Here is a 22,546-nt window from a genome sequence, read left to right as displayed (position 1 = left end):
TGGAAAACTTGTATAAGGCTTTCAGTTAGAAAACAAACAGTTCAAACAAAACAGTTTGAAATGAGTAAATTTCAAATTTTGTCTTAAGACATTTTTGTTTTATCATGGATTAATTTCTTAGGCTCCGTTGTTATGTTACTGCTAATGAACTATAACTTCTGAATTTGCGTTTTTGTATACGTTTAGATCAAGGAATTTTCTTCAGTCCTTAGAACGTTCAGGAGGGAATGTTGGTAACATTAATGTTAGGACAGTGTAACATGGACCTTTCTTTTAATCTATAATTCTAGGACGACATAGACAGCCTAAACCCAGTTCTCAGGGACAACCCGCAACTTCAGGAAGAAGTGAAAGTCTGGGTAAAGGAACAAAAGGTTCAGGAGATTTTTATGCAAGGTAACTGTTTTGAAGTTATGCATTAATATATATATATATTTTTGGAACTGGGCAATTTCCTATGTTTGGTTTTGGTTGTTCAGTTATATGCAATACAAACAGAAGACCCAGTCTAATATTTTGAGTTATATACAGGCCAGGGAAAATAATAGCAAAATCAGAATAATTTCAATAGGAAATTGGTAACTTCACCAGTTATTGAGGTAATTTCACCACTAATTTGAGCTGAATGCCTGAAATGAAATTATAACCACACAGGTGTTTTGTTAATAGGAAAATTTCCATACTGCAGAATGCTTTAGGTGTGTCCTTCCTGGAGAAGGAAGCTTTGTTTGCTGTGGAGGGTTGCCCAAAGCCACAGTTGATTTCCTTTGAAGAATGCTGTTGGTATCTGATAGAAGTGGCCTATTTCAGTTTGCCTTCCTCAGCAATGACCACAATACCAGTCTTAATTTTGTTTCCTTTTTTTAGTAAGTTACAAGTTTGTCTTCAAACCAGTGAGATTTTATGATTCTTAGTGATTTCTTTTCCGGTCAGTAAAATCATATATTGAAAATGTAAGCTTTTTGTGAAATTGAAGTGAAACCGCAACAATATGACATGGATACATGGAGTATTGATATTTGGTTGAATGTTTTTAAAAAGGAATTTTGTTAAATTCCCATGTTTATCTGAACCTCAACTTCCATGCCATTTAATTTAAGCATTAATAGAGATAATCTCAGTTGTGGCTGCCTTTCTTTGTATGGGTTTTTATAGCAGCAGATCATCTACTTATTAAATTCTTCTTAGGCTAGATATTTTTTAAACCTTTAATATGGAGAATTTGAAACATACAGAGAAATAGGCACATGGAAGTTCACCGAAATATTCTATCTCCTGGTTCCAACAACTGTAAAATAAAACCTTGGTAGGTTCTGCCCCACCCGTACTCTCATTTATTTCTGTCAATTTTCAGACATTGCTGTGTTCTATTTTTAAACAAAGCCACCATACCATTACTATGCTGAAAAATTAATAGTTCCTTAATACCAAATACTGAATACTCAGGTTCAAGTTTCCATTTGTCTCATAAATGATTTTTCACAGGATTGACTTTTATTTTATTTATTTATTTTTAATCTGGGATCCAAAAAATGTCCACAGATTGATTAGTGGATATGACCCGTCTATCTCTTTTTTTCTTCCTTTCCTTTCAATTTATTTATTGAAGAAGCCAGGCTAATATTTTTTAAAGTAACTTTTTTTTCCTTGTCATATTCTTAGAGGTGAAATCATTAAGGCAGTAATCCTTTCCATCCTAAGCAGAATTATGTGAGACAGACTCCAGATTGTGTTTGGTGGTAGAACAAGACAGTTAAGATGGGTGCTGACGGGAATTGAAAACTGGTCATATTTGGAGTTATTCTATAAGCTATTTCTATATTACATTCAGAAAAAATAATTTGGAGTCTTTTTCTTCCATAGTTAAAAATTCTAAGACTATAGTTTGTATAATAGATTACAGGTATGAATGTGTTTGATTTACAGGTAATATGGAATACTTTCTACAGATGTGTTATTTGATGTATATTTTAGACTGATTAGCATAGTTTTTTTTTTAAACTGTCAAACATTAAATCATTGATTGATATGTTAAATGTCTTAACTGGAAGAAAAGGCATCAATCTAGGAATCAGAAAAATAAATTCAGTTCTAGCTCTTTCACTTAAAAATTTATTTAACCTATCAACCTCACTTTCTTAATTTTTATAAACAGGGAAAGATCTGAGAGTTTTTGAATAAGATTCAAAAGATTGAATAAGCATCTGCAAATTGTGAAAGCATTTAGTAAATTGTTAATGTATAATACTACCATATTAATAAGGTGCATCAGATCCCCCCCACAGTTCTTATTAAACTTTCAAGTATTTGATACCATTTTAGTACCTGTGAATTGAAGAAATTTTTATCTCCATTCTCTTTTGTTTTAAGACATATTTAAATATATACAGATATATATATTTTATTGTTTAATCATTACCTATTTTCTGAAGGATATCTGTATACATATATAGATATCATTTTAAGAAGTGAGTTTAATCCAAAAGTACACCAATATGGTATTTTAGTATTGTGTTTATAAATTCAGTTAACAGTCTCTGCATGTTTTAAGACTTTGGCAGCTTTTTCACCAGGATCAAAATTTGTAGTTGCTTATGGTAAAGTTTTGACAACTAGAAGGTTCATACATCAAGTTCCAAATTACTTTTCCATTTCATCCATGAACTCATCATGTATGATGTGTGTTTTTTTTAAGGTCCTTATTCCTTGAATGGATACAGAGTGAGAGTATATAGACAAGACTCTGCCACCCAGTGGTTTACTGGCATAATTACTCATCATGATCTCTTCACTCGCACCATGATCGTTATGAATGATCAGGTAAATAGTCCAGTTTTTGAAAAGAGATGGTTACAATTCACATATTCCATGACTCTCCTCCGCCCGCCCCCCCCCCCACCGCCCCACAGTGGATCAACAGGTTGACACCAAATAATTTTCATCTCTAGGTGCAGTCATGTAATCCTAATAAGTTCAAATGTGTCTGATGTTACATAGAGTTCACTTGAGGTCACAGCGAGATAGTGATGCCAAATTTATTTCAACACTGATAAAATCAGTCCCTGAAATGGAGGCATCAAACTCTTATTTGTTTAGTCTTTTTTTTTTTTTATCAGTAGGTCAGCTAAAACTTTCTTAAAGTCTCAGCTTTTCTGCCCCTCCGGTAATAAAAATACTTCCCAAATGGTTTCTTTCCACGAATGAAAACTTTAATGCACACTGAAGTTCTTTTTACATCAAATTCCAGAGTTGGGATGCTCCCTTAAGTTTTATAGCAAATATGGTTAATGTTAAGGATATGAATTTAATGGGAAGTTTTAAGTTAAAAGTCTGAACGTCTTAATTTCAAATCTTTTAAAGCTATACTGTATTTACCCCCAGAAAATAGATATTTACACCTTCCTACCTGAGTGGATTGTGGAGGGTGTCTGAATAAATGAGAACCCCCTCTATAAACAATGCAGATGCTTTGGTTAAAATTCTAGTCAAAATGCTAAATAAACTATATCATTTAATTTTATTTAATTTTTTTCCTTAAAAGCTAACAAACTTTGACCTCTCAGTGAAGCACAAAATTGCCTTTAGTTTTTAAAATAGTTCTTTCTTTAACCTGTCTTTAAAATTATTATTCATTTATATGATTTTTGTCCTTTTCTGCTTCCCATGCTCTACCTTCTTCTTCTTCCTTTTTTTTTGGCCGCACTATGCAGTTTTCAGGATCTTAGTTCCCCGACCAGGAGTTGAACCCAGGCCCCAGCAGTGAAAGCGCCAAGTCCCAACCACTGGACCGCCAGGGAATTCCTGTCATGCTCTACCTTCTTGTTTTATTTTACAGCTGTTTTTTGAAAATTACTTTTTATTTTTGAAATACATTTTATGGCTTGGCAATATACTCTTGAATAACTCTAATCCTTGTTTTGCAAGGTATACTTGCAATAGATGTATTTGCTTTTTAATTTTTAGTTAGCATGTGAAACAGTAGTCTTATCTTTAATGGTTAAAGTTGATTTATTGTAAGTCTGATAGTATCTCAGACTGATTTCTAACATCTCTACTCAGTAAAGAAATTGTACCTAATATCACATTGGCTAGCTGATTGGATTTAATTTTTGTTCTTGTTTTGTGTCATGGATTAGGTACTAGAACCACAGAATGTCGATCCTTCTATGGTTCAAATGACCTTTCTAGATGATGTTGTTCACTCTTTGTTAAAAGGTGAAAATATTGGCATTACATCACGGCGAAGGTCTCGTGCCAGTCAAAATAGCAACACTGTTCACGTATGTATGTTGTTAGTGATGGATTATGGTAAAATATTTTCCCTTAAATTACTTAGGATCAGATAGTGAACAATCATTGTTAATTGGTTATTTTTAGGGTCATTATACACGTGCCCAAGCAAATAGTCCCAGACCAGCAATGAACTCCCAAGCTGCTGTACCAAAACAGAATTCACACCAGCAACAAAGAAATATTCGTCCAAATAAGAGGAAGGGCTCAGATAGCAGTATACCAGATGAAGAGAAGATGAAGGAGGAAAAATATGATTATATAGCACGAGGAGGTAGGATCCACCTTTTTTAAAGGGCATGAGAACATATAAAACAAAAATACATTTAAAATATACTTATTTAATGTTAATTTGAAAGATAAAACTGTTCTTTTTTTAAATCTTATAGAAAATCCTAAAGGTAAAAACAAACAGGTGATGAACAAAAGAAGGAAACCTGAGGAGGATGAAAAGAAACTAAATATGAAAAGACTACGAACCGACAATGTTTCAGACTTTTCTGAGAGCAGTGACTCAGAAAATTCAAATAAGAGAATAATAAATAATTCCTCAGAGCAGAAGCCAGAGAATGAGTTGAAAAATAAAAACACTTCAAAGATAAATGGAGAAGAAGGAAAATCCCAGAATAATGAGAAAGCAGGAGAAGAGACACTAATAGATAGCCAGCCTCCCTGGGATCAAATACAGGAAGATAAAAAACATGAAGAAACAGAGAAACAGAAGTCTGTTGACTCTCAGCTTCAAGAAAAAATGATTATCTGTTCATCAGAACAGGCCACACTTTCTGATCATAATTCTAACGATTTACTTCTTCAGGAACGCAATATGGAGAAAACACATACAGTGGAATTATTACCAAAGGAGAAGTTTGTATCCAGACCACCCACACCAAAATGTGTTATTGATATTACGAATGACACTATTACGGAAAAGGTGGCTCAGGAAAACTCAAGTACCTTTGGCCTTCAGACACTTCAGAAAATGGATCCTGACATTAGTGATTCAAAACATTCAGTCACAAATACAAAATACTTGGAAACAGCAAACCAAGATTCTGACCAGAGCTGGGTCAGTGATGTAGTTAAAGTAGATTTAACCCAATCAAATGTTAGGAATACTTCTTCAGGAAATGAAAACCTGAATATGGAAAAAGAGAAAAATCAGTATGTCTCTTACATATCTTCTCTAAGTGCAGTTTCTGTCACAGAAGATAAGCTGCATAAACGAAGTCCACCCCCAGAAACTATAAAATCTAGACTTAATACTTCAGTAGATGCTCACAAGACAAAATCCAATCCTTCACCTGAAGTTGTTAAACCTAAAATTAACCATTCCCCAGATTCTGTAAAGTCTAAGCCCACTTTTGCAAACAGCCAAACTGCTGGTGAAAGAAGACTGGCAAGTAAGATAGAACATGAGTTATCAAGATGCAGCTTTCATCCGGTTCCTACTAGAGGCAGTACATTAGAAACTACAAAAAGCCCTCTTATCATTGATAAAAATGAGCATTTCACAGTTTACAGAGATCCTGCACTTGTCGGGTCAGATACAGGAGCTAATCACATTTCACCTTTCTTAAGCCAGCATCCTTTTCCTCTTCATTCTTCATCCCATAGAACGTGTTTAAATCCAGGTACCCATCACCCTGCCTTAAGTCCTGCACCCCACTTACTGGCTGGATCATCCAGTCAAACTCCATTACCTACCATTAACACTCATCCTCTGACTAGTGGTCCACACCATTCTGTTCATCATCCTCATTTACTTCCTGCTGTGTTACCTGGAGTGCCTACTGCCTCCTTACTCGGTGGCCACCCACGACTGGAGACTGCTCACGCCAGCAGCTTGAGCCACTTAGCACTAGCACACCAGCAACAGCAACAGTTGTTACAGCACCAGTCACCTCATCTTCTTGGACAAGCCCACCCATCTGCTTCATATAATCAGCTTGGACTTTATCCAATTATTTGGCAATATCCAAATGGAACACATGCATACTCAGGACTTGGTCTGCCTTCTTCTAAGTGGGTTCACCCAGAAAATGCAGTTAATGCTGAATCTTCGTTAAGGAGGGTAAGTTAAGCTGTGGTTTACCTCATGTCATATATTTATTAATCAACATATGTACAAGTGTTGATTAATTAATTAATTAATATCCCATTAATTTTTTAGATTTCTTATTATAAAATATGCTAGAATTTTTGAAACAGTTATTTTTCTAATTATGATGAAACTTTTGATGCTTAGTAACTTTGGAACTGTAAAGCTAAAATCTCAGAAAAGCCTATTTATTTTTTAAAAAGCCAATTTAAAGAAGTAAACCTCTTAAGTTGTTTCTAATATACTTAGTCTTCATAACTAATTATAGTATATATCCATAATTATTTTGCTTAGGTAAATTCCTAGAAGTGAAACTTCTGGATATAAAATTTATGTAAAATTGTAAGGCTCTTGATATGTATAATCAAGTTATTCTTAAAAGACAAATTATTATATTTCCCAGTTAGATACATTATATTGATGTATACTACAAGCTATGACTCTCTAAGCCCCTAGTTCTCTTAAGGGTGCCGAGGCTGGAGAATCCTGATATTGGGAGTGAAGTTGGGGCTGAGCGTCTCTCTGCTTGACAAAGTATTGCTGAAGGTGGGGGACAGGGCTCTTTCTTATTCCTTCATGCGCTGTGTGGTTTTTCCAGCCAGATTAATTTCCATGCTAAGAAATGGTTGTTGAGGGCATTACCAGCCCTCAACAACCATTCTGAAAACTGGGGGATTGGGTGTCACTGTTAAACTCTAGGAGGCAACTTAATCCTTGGCGTGGACCAGGATGCTTTTCAGGTATTCCCCAGAATCTTTCAAAACACATTTTAAACGAAGACCCAAGACAGCCATAAATAAATAAATAAATAAAATTAAAAAAAAAAAAAAAACACATTTTATTTATTTATTTTTATTGTGGTAAAAGCTACAACATTAAATTTATTTAACCATTCTAAAGTGTACAGTTTAGTAGTGTGAAGTATATTCACATTGTTGTGCAACAGATATCTAGAACTCTTTCATCTTGCAAAACTGAAACTCTGCCCATGAAACACTAATTCCCCTTCCCCCTAAGTTCTTGGCGTCCACCTTTCTACTTTCTGTCTCTATGATTGTCTGCTTTAGATACTTCATTTGAGTGGACTCATACGATATTTCATGTAGCATAATGTCCTCAGAGTTCATCCATGTTGTAGCATGTAACAGGATTTTCTTCTTTTTTAAGCTGAGTAATATTCTGTTATATGTATATAGGTATATACAGGTACCCTTGTAATCTATATAACTTCAGATTTCTGGATCTTATAGAATTGAGACCTTATTTTAAACATATATTTGAATGATCCTATGTACATGTATATATATATATTTTTTTCTTGTGTGAGGTTTATGTATATTTTTAATCTAAGAAATTTTATAGCAGCATATCTTTGGTGTGATATCATACTGCTTTCACATTATCATTTTGAGATGTAAAATGTATGCCCTTTGGTAAAACCAAAGGATTGTATTTTCCCAATATCTGATTCAACACAGTATAACTCAACAAAGCATTTTCTGGAAGAATTTCAGTGAGTCATAGTATAGAAACAGTCCTTAAGCATGTAACTAGATAGTTGTAAGTGTCAACAGAGAGATCAATGTCACCAGATATTCACTATGAGAAAGGCAGCATGTTGATGTTAAAAAAATTATGTTGTACCTCCACACCTCCAAGTTTAATGGTCCAACAGCATCTATAGCTTATAGTGAAATGAAGTACAAATGGGTCTTGAAAATGTAATTTTCTGCCAAATCTAAATAAATTATGACATTGGAAAAATTATTTTTGACAAGAAAAATTGGCAAATAAACTTGACGAAATCTGGTGAAATGTATTTTAGCAACATGTTTTCTGTTTTTTTCTATTAGCAGCATATAGTCTTTTGGTGTTAGAATCTTAGGAAATCTTAAAAGCTAGGTTCTCTGTACATCATTTGTAAGTTAAAGGCAATGATTTCAAGATCTGCAAGCAGTAAATAAATTTCTGGAAATAACTTTTTTTTTTGGCAACACCACACAGCATGCAGGATATTAGTTCCCCAACCAGGGATGAAACCCATGCCCCCTGCAGTGGAAGTGCAGAGTCCTAACCACTGGACTGCCAGGGAATTCCCTGGAAATTACTATTTTAATGCTGATTGATTTTTTTCATCATATGGAAAAATCCATATAACTATGTTAGTTACTTATTTGTCTGGATATTTCTCATAAAATACTTAATAAATATACTGCTATATTAGTATGTCACATAGTTCATAAATATACTACTATTAAAGTCCTGCTCTGATACTGTGTTTAGCTTTTTCTAGTAACTGAAGGATGATTTTTAAAAATTGTTTTGATAGAATTCTCCCAGTCCTTGGTTACATCAGCCGACCCCTGTGACCTCAGCAGATGGTATTGGATTACTTAGTCACATTCCTGTCAGACCTTCTAGCGCAGAGCCTCATCGGCCTCTTAAAATTACAGCACATTCCAGTCCACCACTGACAAAATGTTTAGTAGATCATCATAAAGAGTAAGTTCACCAATGCTTAAAACTTGTGTTATAGTTTTTCTTAATTCAGTTTATAAATAGATAATTTTAGCAAATGTCTTAAAACTAGGCTGAATAATAATAAGTACTATTCTTCTGTTTTTATATTCCTTTAATTTTCGTAATAATATTATAGCACATGCAAAGTCGTGTTTCACTTTTATGATAGAATAGTAACGCATAGAAGCTATATTTGTATTATACAAGAAAAAGTGTTTACAGAAACCCTCGTGTATTTTCTTTGCAGAGAATTGGAGAGGAAAGCTTTTATTGAACCATTGCGTTCTGTTGCATCCACATCAGCCAAAAATGACCTGGATCTAAATAGGTCACAGACGGGAAAAGATGGTCACTTGCATAGGCATTTTGTGGATCCTGTATTGAATCAATTACAGAGACCACCCCAGGAGACTGGAGAGAGATTAAACAAATATAAGGAGGAACACCGTCGAATTCTTCAAGAAAGTATTGATGTTGCTCCCTTTACAACTAAAATCAAGGGCCTTGAGGGTGACAGAGAGAATTATTCCAGAGTAGCACCATCATCTTCTAGCCCTAAAAGCCATGTCATCAAACAAGACAAAGATGTAGAATGTTCAGTATCAGATCTTTATAAGATGAAGCATTCAGTGCCTCAGAGTTTGCCTCAAAGTAACTATTTCACTACATTGTCTAATAGTGTGGTCAATGAACCACCAAGGTCATACCCATCCAAAGAGGTTTCAAATATTTACACTGAAAAACAGAGTAATACCCTTGGAGCAGCAGCAGCTAACCCTCAGACTCTGACTTCGTTTATATCATCTCTTTCAAAGCCTCCACCTTTGATTAAACACCAACCGGAAAGTGAAGGTTTAGTAGGCAAGGTACCAGAACATCTTCCCCATCAAATTGCTTCTCACTCAGTAACAACTTTCAGAAATGATTGTAGGAGTCCTACTCATTTGACAGTTTCTTCTACAAATACACTCCGGAGTATGCCTGCTTTACATAGAGCACCCGTATTTCACCCACCAATCCATCATAGCCTGGAGAGAAAGGAAAGCAGCTATAGTAGCCTTTCCCCTCCAACATTAACTCCAGTGATGCCCGTAAATGCTGGTGGGAAGGTTCAAGAATCACAAAAGCCTCCAACTCTGATTCCTGAGCCTAAAGACACTCAGGCAAATTTTAAGAGTTCTTCTGAACAGAGTTTGACAGAAATGTGGAAATCTAATAATAACCTCAGCAAAGAGAAAGCTGAATGGCATGTGGAGAAAAGCAGCGGAAAGTCACAGGCTGCTATGGCATCTGTCATTGTACGTCCACCTTCTAGTACAAAACTTGATAGCATGCCAGCAATGCAGTTAGCTTCCAAAGATCGAGTTAGTGAAAGATCTTCAATTGGGGCAAATCAAACAGATTGCCTCAAATCAGCAGAAGCTGGAGAGAGTGGAAGAATCATTCTGCCAAGTGTGAATTCAGACAGTGCTCACATAAAATCCGAAAAAAACTTTCAGGCTGTCTCACAGGGCAGTGTTCCCAGTTCAGTCATGTCTGCTGTAAATACAATGTGTAATACCAAAACGGATATATTCACATCTGCTGCCACTACCACCAGTGTTTCCAGCTGGGGTGGTTCAGAAATAATTTACTCTTTATCAAATACCATTTTGGCCTCTAAATCTTTAGAATGTACCTCTTCGAAAAGTGTTAGTCATTCAGTGGCTCAAACACAAGAATGCAGGGTCAGCACGACAGCTCCAGTTACACCAGCCAGTAGTAAGACAGGAAGTGCTGTTCAATCCAGCTCTGGGTTCTCAGGCACAACTGATTTTATCCATTTAAAAAAACACAAGGCAGCACTGGCTGCAGCTCAGTATAAAAGTAGTAATGTCAGTGAGACTGAGCCTAATGCTGTGAAAAATCAGACATCTTCAGCCTCCCCTCTCTTGGATAGCACTGTAGTCTGTAGTACAATTAACAAAGCAAACTCTGTAGGAAATGGGCAAGCATCCCAGACAAGTCAACCAAACTACCATACTAAACTGAAAAAGGCCTGGCTTACAAGACATTCAGAAGAAGACAAAAATACTAATAAAATGGAAAATTCAGGGAATTCTGTATCAGAAATTATTAAGCCATGTTCTGTCAATTTAATAGCCTCTACATCGAATGATCTACAAAATAGTGTAGATAGTAAGGTAATAGTTGATAAATTTGTAAAAGATGATAAAGTCAATAGGAGAAAAGCCAAACGAACTTATGAATCTGGCTCTGAAAGTGGAGATTCAGACGAAAGTGAAAGCAAATCAGAGCAAAGGACTAAAAGGCAACCTAAGCCAACTTACAAAAAGAAGCAAAATGATCTTCAGAAGAGAAAAGGTGAAATAGAAGAAGATTTAAAACCCAATGGGGTTCTCAGCAGGAGTGCCAAAGAAAAAAGTAAATTGAAGTTGCAGAGCAACAATAATAGTGGTAAGTAAATTAATTACTCTTTTATCTCAAGTAAAATGGGCTGTAAGTTCTTGCAATAATGGTGGTGTTCTCTAAAAATTAGAGAGCTTAAAGGCATCTTTGACTTCATTTGTATGCCCTGGTGTAATGTATGTGCTCATTGACTTCATTTCTACATTCTTCATTTCTACAAGTACCCTGTAAGAGGAAATGAGAGAAGACCTATCAATATTTCTCCATTTTCAAGAGACTTGTAGAAATATGTTTTTACATAGCACTCAGGTTGGCAAAAACCCAGTGTGTAATTTAGTAGTTATTCAGAATTTTGACCATTTCTAAAAATTGTCAAAAGGCAGTTACAGCTATACAGGCATACCTTGTTTTATTGTGCGTTCCAGATATTGTCTTTTTTTTTTTTTTTTTTTAAACAAATTGAAGGTTTGCAGCAGCCCTGTGTCAGGAAAGTCTGTCGGCACCATTTTTCCAACAGCATTTGCTCACTTCATGTCTCTGTCATATTTTGGTAATTCAGACTTTTCCATCGTTACTGTATAATATTTGTTTCGGTGATCTGTAATCAGTGGCCTTTGATGTTACTATTGAAAAAAGATTACAGCTCACTGAAGGCTGAGATGTTGGTTAGCCTTTTTCATCAATAAACTATTTTTAAATTAAGGTACATGCATAGTTTTTTAGACATAATGCTGTTGCACACTTAATAGACTGCATTATAGTGTAAACCTAACTTTCATGTGCACTGGGAAACAAGAAAATTTGTGTACTTTATGGTGGTGGTCTGAAACTGAACCCACACTATCTCCAAGGTATGCCTGTATTAGGTATTTACCTATAACAAGATAATAGTTGAAAAAGAATTCCTATTCACAAAAACTCCCTCTAAGTCCCACTTTTAGAAGAGAACTACTTCAAAGTAGTGTGGATGTAGCCCATATCTCACCCTTTGTCATCTGGAGAAAAATTGAAAACTTTAAAAAAAAGAAAGAAAGAAAGAAAAGAAAACAATGAAATTACCTTCTATTTAACTAATAATGCTGCTCATTCAAGCAGTCCTTAACAATGGGTAAAAGTTAAATAAAAACGGGATTGGTGGTTTTGTTTGTTCATTTCTATATTCAAGAAGAACTTCCATAGTAAGTAAAAGTTTCAAAACTGATAATATTTATATTTCATTTGTGACTACGACAGGGCAGAATAAGTGATACTTGCTAGTAATATTCACTATAAAGTATTTCTGTATGTTTCTACTCTAGAAGTAGTTTTTCTCAGTTTGCTTATTTTTTTTTAGGTATGTTGCACAAGGCAGAAAGCAGTTAATAGTTTTACTATATCCATGTATTCATCCACATACAATATATGAAATATCTGTGACAATGTGGACATTCAAGAAGTACTGTAACAAGCATTTGGATGCTTGAAGGCTCTTATTTGGGCCTTTTTACTGAATGAGGTTTTTCCCACATGCCTGTGTGGAAACCAGAGGCAAAGTGAAGGAGAGAAAAACAGGAGGATGGAATCGTAGAAAAGGACAGAAAGTGAAAGAACAAAGGAAAACAAGCTCAACTAGAGACAGGCTGACAGACTGAAATGCAAACATAGTAAGAAGAAAGAAAGAGAGGGAGATTGACAACGAAGGATACAGGATGCACGCCATTTATTTGAGTGTTGGATTGCATACCGTGTTGTCATGTGTTCTGCTTACTTCCCCAGTGAATTCAAGAAGCTTAGTGTGGTCAATAATTGTTTCTCTTTTGTTTCACAAAACATTTGGTGTCGAGTATTCAAATACTGGAGTTAAACTTACAGAAAACAGAAATAGGACTCTTCCAGCTTTTAACACTTAGAATATTCTTGAGAACTTAAATTTATAAAATTAACTCTTAATGAAGTACATATTCTGTTTTCGTTTTGAGACTGTGTATGTACATGTTCCCAAGTAAGTTTTAAGACAAAGACTGGAATCAGCACTTCCCCCTCCAAGTTGTAATGCTTAGTCAAATCTCCCCTACATAGTAAATAACATTTAGCATCAGACAGGCTATTTTAAGTCCCATTTATTCCCAAGTCCAAAGTAATATTAAGTGACTATTAAATGCCATCTATTAATTATGGGCAGAGTTGACTTGCTTTTGTTCTGGGCTATCTAGAAAAGTTCTCTAAATTGGGAGTTCATAAATTCTAAACCTGAGTGGATTATCTCCCTCATGGATTAAATATTATCTTTATCCTTTTAATGTTCATTGGGGTTGTCATCAGTCATAGTCAATCGAAAAGAGTTAAGTCTGCACTTAAACAATGTAATATTATTGCATAGACTATTATACATGTATAATTATTACACAAATACGCATATCATAGTTTTTAGTACATTCTAAAGCCAAGTACAATAGAATTTGCTTCATCTGCTGTTTTAGAAAATCTTCATATCTGTTGCCTTTTGTTACCGATAATTAAAAGTTGGATGCTTTTCCGCGACTAATTTTTTACATCATTTTATGTACTGAAATTTCCCATCAGATTTAAATGTAAGTCCTGTGACACACAAAATGAGTGGTTTAACTGTTAGCAGAGTTCATTTCTATATCTCAAAAAATATTTTTAAGGTGAAGGCATATCAGAGATTAAAAGTTAGCATGTATTTTTCTCTTATTTTCTTTCTCAGTTTTCTGTTGCTAGAGCAGCTGCTTTGAGGATTTACTGATAGAGAACTAAGGTTGAAAATGTTCTTCTGGTATAAAGGAAGAAGAAATATCCATTGAGTTAGGTACTTTTGTTGATTAAGTGTCTAAATCTCAAACTTTTAGATTTTAGATGTTACCAATAAATTATATATATAGAATTGAAAAATGGAGTTTTATTTTATTTATTGTACAAATAATATTACAGTAAAATTCATAAAAGGAGTTAGGCATAGTCATGTTTGGCCTAGTCTAGAAGCAAAAAATATAATATGAAAAACAGTCTACATGACCTGGACCTTCGTATCTTTATAATTTATTCATTCATTTAATAAAAAGGTCTAAGTGTCCATTTCATGTCACAGAACTGAGAGTTGCTTTGAAATGCCTGGTTCTTTCTTTATAATACTATTTAAATTTTTCACAATAGTATGGTTATCCATACTCTTTGAACTGTTCCATTGTCTGGAATGCAAAAGCATATTGGTTAATGGTCGTTTTCTAGTCTAAATAGAAAGATTTCATTTAGTTTATTCTAGTGTAATAAATAAAAAAGTAAATAAATGATTGGAAGTAATATAACAAATCAAGATTTATCAGCAGTGTACTACTGTTGTTCATTCTGACTTCAAGAAGCTCTGAATTTTTTATACAGTCCATAGGAGAAATCTGTCTTATACACAATGGAGGAAATAACAAACGTTTTACACAGGCCTTCTGGAAACATTTTTATTCCGTAAGTGGTATGTGTGCCCACATACGTGTATCTCTAGTGGATTAAGCCAAATGGCTCCTTGCCCTAAATTAGAGACAGAAGGGGGGAGAACATGTAATTGTAAAAGGACCAGGCAGCAGTCGTAGAAGTGCTTATTAATAACTGGAGCCTATTTCAAATGGGCCACCCTGGAATTTAAACACAGCACTTCCTATGTTAAGATGTATGTGATCGGGCTTCCCTGGTGGCGCAGTGGTTGGGAATCTGCCTGCCAATGCGGGGCACACGGGTTCGAGCCCTGGTCTGGGAGGATCCCACGTGCCACGGAGCACCTGGGCCCGTGAGCCACGATTGCTGAGCCTGCGCGTCTGGAGCCTGTGCTCCACAGCGAGAGAGGCCGCGACGGTGAGAGGCCTGCGCACCACGATGAAGAGTGGCCCCCGCTTGCCACAACTAGAGAGGGCCCTCGCACAGAAACGAAGACCCAACACAGCCAAAAATAAATAAATAAATAAATTTAAAAAAAAAATGTATCTGATCTTGCTGTAATTGTACTACGTACGCTAACAACAGCTAAGTTGATAGAGCTCAGAACAAGAGTTCTACTGTATCTTCTGCAAGAATTATATAATCTCAGGAGAACACTTGAACTGCCTCTGATCCGCAAAATGGGCAGGATTAGTAAACAAAAGGGTAGGAAATACAATTTATTCATTCAACATGATAGAAATAACAAACTATGTAAATCTCAGGTCTGGCATATAGCTACATAAATATGGGCAGTATAAGTACGCTGATAGGTGTCAACAAACACTTGCTTGTCCCAACGTGCTTTTAAGTGAATATATTTTTTAAAATTGAATAGGCTACATTTAACTTAAATACAATATAATGTTTTGAGTTCTTGCTGCTCTATAGATGACTGATTACTCGAGCTCGTGTTATTACAACAGTTAAGTTCAAGTTAATGAACGTGATGGAGCAATGATGCAGAGTATAGTAAATAAATTAATTTTTTTCCTGCAAGTATTAAATTGTATAGTGCATTAGAGTTTTGTTTTTCTTTAGACTTCTCTGATGCCTTTTTTCTTTATACCATCAATAAAGACAGGCAGGTTAATATTGGCTTTTTTCTTTTACATCCTTCAAACCCTTTGATTTTTCTAAAAGATACTGCTTCTATCAAATATTGATACCAAATGGAGGGCATTATAATAAGGGAGAGATATTAGGAGAAAAATCTTAGCCCCTCTTCCCACAAATATAGTGTGATAAAATTGAAATTTGTCTTGATCCACATTTACCTTTGGAGAATCAGATTAAGTATTTCAAAACACTATAAATATATTGAAACTAGCCTGTAGTTTCTAGAAGTATTAACTTTTGGTCTTTAGGTCCTTCCTGTGCATCTTAAAAGAGCCTCCGCCTACATATAACAAATTTCTGTGTAGAAGAGCTGCATTTTTATCTATAGATTTACATAGAAAATGAATGATTATCATGTTTGCTACTATACAAATATGAATATTGAGTATGTGAAGATTTCAGTCAGCTGGAAAATTTACTTACATCTGCATTTTCATTATACTGACATTAAGAGTTCATTTGGTTAGTAGAATAGTAAATAGAAATGCTGCTATGGACTTTTTAGTTATTAATGAGTACCTTGAACTATAATCTCTTTTCTACAATCTTAATAATATATGATCACAGTTGTATAATTGACTTGAACTTTTTTTTTTTGCCTTTATTCTCAGTGATCTTTAATTGATTTGAATATTATCTCAAGGAGTTTACCTTTCTAAAAAGTTATAATCTTGCTAATACTTTCCTACTGCTTTTACAGCTGGCATCCCTCGTTCAGTATTAAAAGACTGGCGTAAAGTCAAGAAGCTGAAGCAAACTGGGGAATCCTTTTTACAGGATGACTCCTGCTGTGAGATAGGGCCTAATTTGCAAAAGTGCCGAGAATGTAGACTTATTCGGAGTAAGAAGGGAGAAGAACCAACTCACTCACCAGTGTTTTGTAGATTTTACTACTTTAGACGGTAAGTTGAAAATAGGTAATTGGGGGAAAATATGGTAATAGGATACTGGAAATTGTACTGTCGTTCTGAGGGTTTTTTGGAGGTGGGAATGAGGCTTTGAGCCTCTGTGTTTCTGAAGCATTATAAAAAGACACTAAACTTTTTGTGTGCCAAATTTAATAATAGTTAACCGTTAGACTAAATTCGTATTCACACTGCTACTTGTTTTCATATGACCTTTCTCTTCTGAGAGATTTATTATTCCTTAATGAGAAAATGTTAGTATTTTTCCTAAATTATAGGAAACAGCAGTTTAAGTATTTTTTAAATTTATATAAAACAAAACAATGTCACATTTATATCTGTGCATTAGCCACAATAAAAGTCTATAAATCTAGGTAAACAATCTAGGCATTAAACTAAAGTCAGTATGTTACATTACAGCTACCCATACTTTGGGTTTTGTTTTGTTTTGTTTTAATTTATTTATTTTTGGCTACATTGGGTCTTTGTTGCTGCGTGCCGGCCTTCTCTAGTTGTGGTGAGCAGGGGTTACTCTTCATTGCAGTGTGTGGGCTTCTCATTGCGGTGGCTTCTCTTGTTGCGGAGCACGGGCTCTAGGCGTGTGGGCTTAAGTAGTTGTGGCTCGCGGGCTCTAGAGCACAGGCTCAGTAGTTGTGGCGCACGGGCTTAGTTGCTCCGCAGCATGTGGGATCTTCCTGGACCAGGGTTCGAACCCGTGTCCCCTGCATTGGCAGGTGGATTCTTAACCACTGCGCCACCAGGGAAGCCCATTTGGGGGTTTTTTAAATTTTGTTTTTATTTTAATTTTTATTGGAGTATAGATACCCATACTTTTGTTAAACATTTGTAGCTATAAAAATATGAGTTATAAAATGACAAGAAGGATTTGTTAGTAGCACGTCACATTTCACAGGTTTTGTGGTAAATATAAAAACAACTTAATAGTTGTTATGGGCTTCTCTGGTGGCACAGTGGTTAAGAATCCACCTGCCAATGCAGGGGACACGGGTTCGAGCCCTTGTCCGGGAAGATCCCACATGCCGGGGAGCAACTAAGCCCGTGCACCACAACTACTGAGCCTGCGCTCTACAGCCCACGAGCCACAACTACTGAGCCTGTGCACCTAGAGCCCGTGCTCCACAACAAGAGAAGCCACCGCAATGCGAAGCCCGCGCACCACAACGAAGAGAAGCCCCCGCTCACCACAACTAGAGAAAGCCCACGCGCAGTAACGAAGGCCCAACACAGCCAAAAATAAATAAATAAAATAAATAATTTTTTTAAAAAGTTGTTATTAATTTATATACTACTGTCATATTAATATTACTAAATAATACTTTAATACTAAAAATTTATAGACTTATATAAGAGTTTAAAGAATAGCTGGGTAACCCAGCCAGTAGAAACTAGTTAATTTCTCAGATTCTAGAATCAGTCATTCCTGGATTTCGGTTCCAGCTCTGTCCTTAGTTCCTGTGTGACTTTATTAACTGTAGTAGCACTACAGCTAAGCCTGTCTCATCTGCATAATATGAATAATAGTGTTACCTACCTCACAGAGATTTCATGACGATGAAATGAGAATAAAGTACACAGAGTTCTTAGAATAGTACCAAGCATGTATGGAATGCATCTATGATGTTGCCTGCAATTATTTTCCTAATCATCATCATCTTCTTCCTAAGAAGTTACGAGGCACTTTGCTGTGGCAAATAAATGTACTATGCTGGTGGCCCAGTAGAGATCCCAAAAATATGTATTGGCAGAAACAGAACATTTCTTCTTTACTTCATGGTTTTTCTAGCCAACAATCCCCAAAGGACAGACAACTTCAAAGAACAGTTATAGAAGGAAGTACAGAAAAGGTGGAAAAGGAATCAGAAGGAAAGTAGGTTTGAAGAGATAGGAAAACCTTTGGAAAAGTTTTAAGGAAGGAAAGGTAGACATAACACAAAGCTGAAATAAGATGATGGGTTGTCATGAAAGGAGAAAGTGTTTTTTTTTAAGAAAAAGAGGGAAAGGTAAAGGTATAGGAAGAAGTGGTAAAAAGAATGTTGTTGGTATTGTCCATTTGAAAGATACAGACTGATTTGTAATGTACTTCTCATATCCCCTCTTTGAGAGTAAAGAGAGTAAGTTCAAAGACAGTTGAGAAATAACCGTCAGCCTGTAGGAGAATGGCAATTTTGCCTTCCATTTACCTTAAACTTCTCTGAATTGAGTGGTTACATAAATTGGACATCAGGAGCTAAGAGAAGGAAGTAAGCACAGTAATTGAGTTCCTAATATACTATTAAGAATTTCAGGGCTTCCCTGGTGGCGCAGTGGTTGAGAGTCTGCCTGCCAATGCAGGGGACACGGGTTCGAGCCCTGGTCTGGGAGGATCCCACGTGCCGCGGAGCGGCTGGGCCCGTGAGCCACAATTGCTGAGCCTGCGCATCTGTAGCCTGTGCTCCGCAACAAGAGGGGCAGCGATGGTGAGAGGCCCGCGCACCGCGATGAAGAGTGGCCCCCGCTTGCCGCAACTAAAGAAAGCCCTCTCACAGAAACGAAGACCCAACACAGCCATAAATAAATAAATAAATAAATAAGAATTTCAATCTTGTTTCTCCAAATCATGTTAATGAAGTGTCATTTTAATTAGTGAAGAAAATGGGTTTTTAAAAATTTTTTATTTATTTTTGGCTGCATTGGGTCTTCGTTGCTACGCGCAGGCTTTCTCTAGTTGCGGCGAGCGGGGGCTACTCTTGGTTGCGGTGCGGGGGCTTCTCATTGCGGTGGCTTCTCCTGTCATGGAGCACAGGCTCTAGGCGCGCAGGCTTAAGTAGTTGTGGCACATGGGGTTCATTGCTCCGCGGCATGTGGGATCTTCCTGGATCAGGGCTTGAACCAGTGTCTCCTGCATTGGTGTGCAGATTCTTAACCACTGTGCCACCAGGGAAGCCCAAGAAAATGTATTTTTTAATTTAGCTTTTTCTTTTTTTTAATCTCAGTGAGTCTTAAGGTGATTTACGGTATTTTCAACTTTAGAGGGTGCTGACTTAGATTATGTATAAAATAACTGCATTGCTCAAGGCAGCATTCGGCCAACATTTTAACTCTTTTCCTCATGAAACACTTGGACAGTTTTCATTTGACTGGAGTTAAATAGTTAAGTATAAGTGATAGGTAAAATCTTATTTCTTGAAATAACCTAAAATTGGTGCCACTGCATTGCCATTTGTGTAGCACTATGGGAGTCAAAAGTTGGTTAAATTTTATTAATAAAGTTTGTATGTATAAAGAACCACTCTATTTTCATGTTTTTTAATTGTAAATTTATATATTTATAATGTAATATAAAAATATAAATTAATTAGGGCTTCCCTGGTGGCGCAGTGGTTGAGAATCTGCCTGCTAATGCAGGGGACACGGGTTCGAGCCCTGGTTTGGGAAGATCCCACATGCCACGGAGCAGCTGGGCCCGTGAGCCACAATTGCTGAGCCTGCGCGTCTGGAGCCTGTGCCCCGCGACGGGAGGGGCCGCGATAGAGAAAGGCCCGCGCACCGCGATGAAGAGCGGTCCCCGCACCGCGATGAAGAGTGGCCCCCGCTTGCCGCAACTGGAGAAAGCCCTCGCACGAACCGAAGACCCAACACAGCCAAAAATAAATAAATAAATAAATAAATAAATAAGAAAATCTTAAAAAAAAATATATATATATAAATTAATTATACATTTACAACTTTTAAAACCTGGACTTCTGTCTTGTTATCTAATGCTTTTATGTTTTAATGTTTCAGATTGTCTTTTAGTAAAAATGGAGTGGTTAGAATAGATGGCTTCTCTTCTCCTGACCAATACGATGATGAAGCTATGGGTCTATGGACACATGAAAATTATGAAGATGATGAAGTAGACATAGAAACTTCAAAATACATCTTGGATATAATAGGTGATAAGTTCTGTCAGTTAGTAACATCTGAAAAAACAGCTTTGTCCTGGGTGAAAAAGGATGGTAAGGAAGTTAAATACTTAGACCATGCAACTATACACATTTTGTTTTAAGAATTTCTCTTTGGAATATGTTTTATCTGTGGGAGACGTCCTTAATCTTACCTAGGCTTGTTTACTTTTAATTTTGATAATGACACTATTATGTGCAAATGTACCTATATGTAATTAAGGTAACATATTTTCCAACTGAGGTTGAATTGAATGGATTAGCAATTTGTGAAATTACAGTAGCATTTTGGTATTTCTGCCATTATGACATAACTGAGCAGGATAAAGACACTTTGGATGTGAAATTGGGAAACTTCAGCATTTGCCATATAAAGACATAATCCATCCCAATTATTTAAGCTTTTTATCTCATGTGATTCATCAGTCTTTGGAGTTAGATAGACTTACATTTGTATCTCAACTTTATTCCTTGTTTAACTGTATGAAATGGGAATGATAACTACATCATAGGTTTGTTTTTAAAGTAGTTATGTTATATTTACTAAGTAAAGCACCTAACATACTAGGTGCTCAAAATGGTAGCTTCTTTTCCTTCCCATCCCTTAAGTCAGTAGTTCATCCCCCAGGGGACATTTTGCAATGACTCAAGACATTTTTGGTTGCATAATTGAAAGGTGTTGGGGGTACAGAGAATTAGCATCTATAGGTGGAACCCCAGATGCCACTGCGCAGGGTAGCCGCCCACAAAAGAGAATTATTCATCCAAATATCAAGGGCGCCAGGATTGAGAACCCCTCCATTAGATGTAAGTCTTCTGAAGAGAATTACTAGTTACATCAAGAAATCTGCTATTGATTGTTAATTAATAAATCCTTCAAAGTTTTTGGTTCGCCTTTAAATTTTTGTTTTTGTGCATATCAGTGAAAATTGTATGGAAAAGAGCATGCTTGCCTTTAAATTTTTATTTCCCTGTATTTCAGCCAAAATTGCCTGGAAAAGAGCAGTGAGAGGAGTCCGGGAGATGTGCGATGCGTGTGAAGCAACATTGTTTAACATTCATTGGGTTTGTCAAAAATGTGGATTTGTGGTCTGCTTAGATTGTTACAAGGCAAAGGAAAGGAAAAGTTCTAGAGGTTAGTTATAACTTCATATAAATTGAAATTTTTTTTTAGGACCACTCATCTAGAAAATTTGATGAATTAGATGAGTTTTTTCCCTACCCTCCTTAATTATGAATATATTACATTAAGGAAGTTTTATGAAGCTTATGTTTAAAAAAGGAGGAGTTAACCACAGTTTATTAAAATAGCCAGATTTTCTACAATAAAACTGCATCTATATCTTTTTAGCCTGATTAGTAGATCCACTCTCTCATTTCAATCAGATTAATGCAGCCCAAATTTAGGTTAGGCTTTGCTGCTTTCAGATTCCATTGTGTCACAGCCTGAAGTGTCTTATAGAACCTGTTAATTATACAGTCAAGCACATAAGTCACAATTGCATACTTACTAGGGTGAATTGATTTTTCTAAAAATTGGTCCATAAAGTTTAAATCCAAATGTTCAAGAATATGCTACCACTAGCACCATTTATCCTCTAGTTAGAAAATGAAGAAGTCTTTATTATATATGAAAACAGCCTTTGAAATGATTATTTCTAATTTCTAGAGAAGTAAAATGGCACAAAACAGTGTTCTGCATGTTAATACATTTGGAAGATAATAGTTTAAAAAGAAAGTAACTAATTGTACCTTTTGTCATGGTACAAGTGTTTCAGAAAAAGTTCATCCAA

General features: G+C 35.9%; 1 protein-coding gene across 7 annotated transcripts in view; it reads left to right on the top strand.

The window, feature by feature from the left end:
• The window catches only part of JMJD1C (jumonji domain containing 1C), a 322,989-nt gene that overhangs the window by 276,193 nt on the left and 24,250 nt on the right, over positions 1 to 22,546 (top strand). For all 7 annotated transcript variants that reach the window (XM_057530829.1, XM_057530830.1, XM_007170856.3 and 4 more), the window contains 10 exons: positions 291 to 396; positions 2,696 to 2,820; positions 4,137 to 4,280; positions 4,378 to 4,564; positions 4,680 to 6,364; positions 8,721 to 8,893; positions 9,159 to 11,368; positions 16,605 to 16,806; positions 20,593 to 20,807; positions 21,736 to 21,888. In XM_057530829.1, coding sequence (XP_057386812.1) covers positions 390 to 396; positions 2,696 to 2,820; positions 4,137 to 4,280; positions 4,378 to 4,564; positions 4,680 to 6,364; positions 8,721 to 8,893; positions 9,159 to 11,368; positions 16,605 to 16,806; positions 20,593 to 20,807; positions 21,736 to 21,888 — 5,101 coding nt within the window. In that variant the 5' untranslated portion in view covers positions 291 to 389. The remainder of the gene's footprint in view (positions 1 to 290; positions 397 to 2,695; positions 2,821 to 4,136; positions 4,281 to 4,377; positions 4,565 to 4,679; positions 6,365 to 8,720; positions 8,894 to 9,158; positions 11,369 to 16,604; positions 16,807 to 20,592; positions 20,808 to 21,735; positions 21,889 to 22,546) is intronic.

This window comes from Balaenoptera acutorostrata, chromosome 16 (assembly GCF_949987535.1).
Source record: "Balaenoptera acutorostrata chromosome 16, mBalAcu1.1, whole genome shotgun sequence".
Classification (NCBI taxonomy): domain Eukaryota; kingdom Metazoa; phylum Chordata; class Mammalia; order Artiodactyla; family Balaenopteridae; genus Balaenoptera; species Balaenoptera acutorostrata.
Note: the sequence above shows the minus strand (reverse complement) of the source record. Positions and strands in the feature narration are given on the sequence as shown.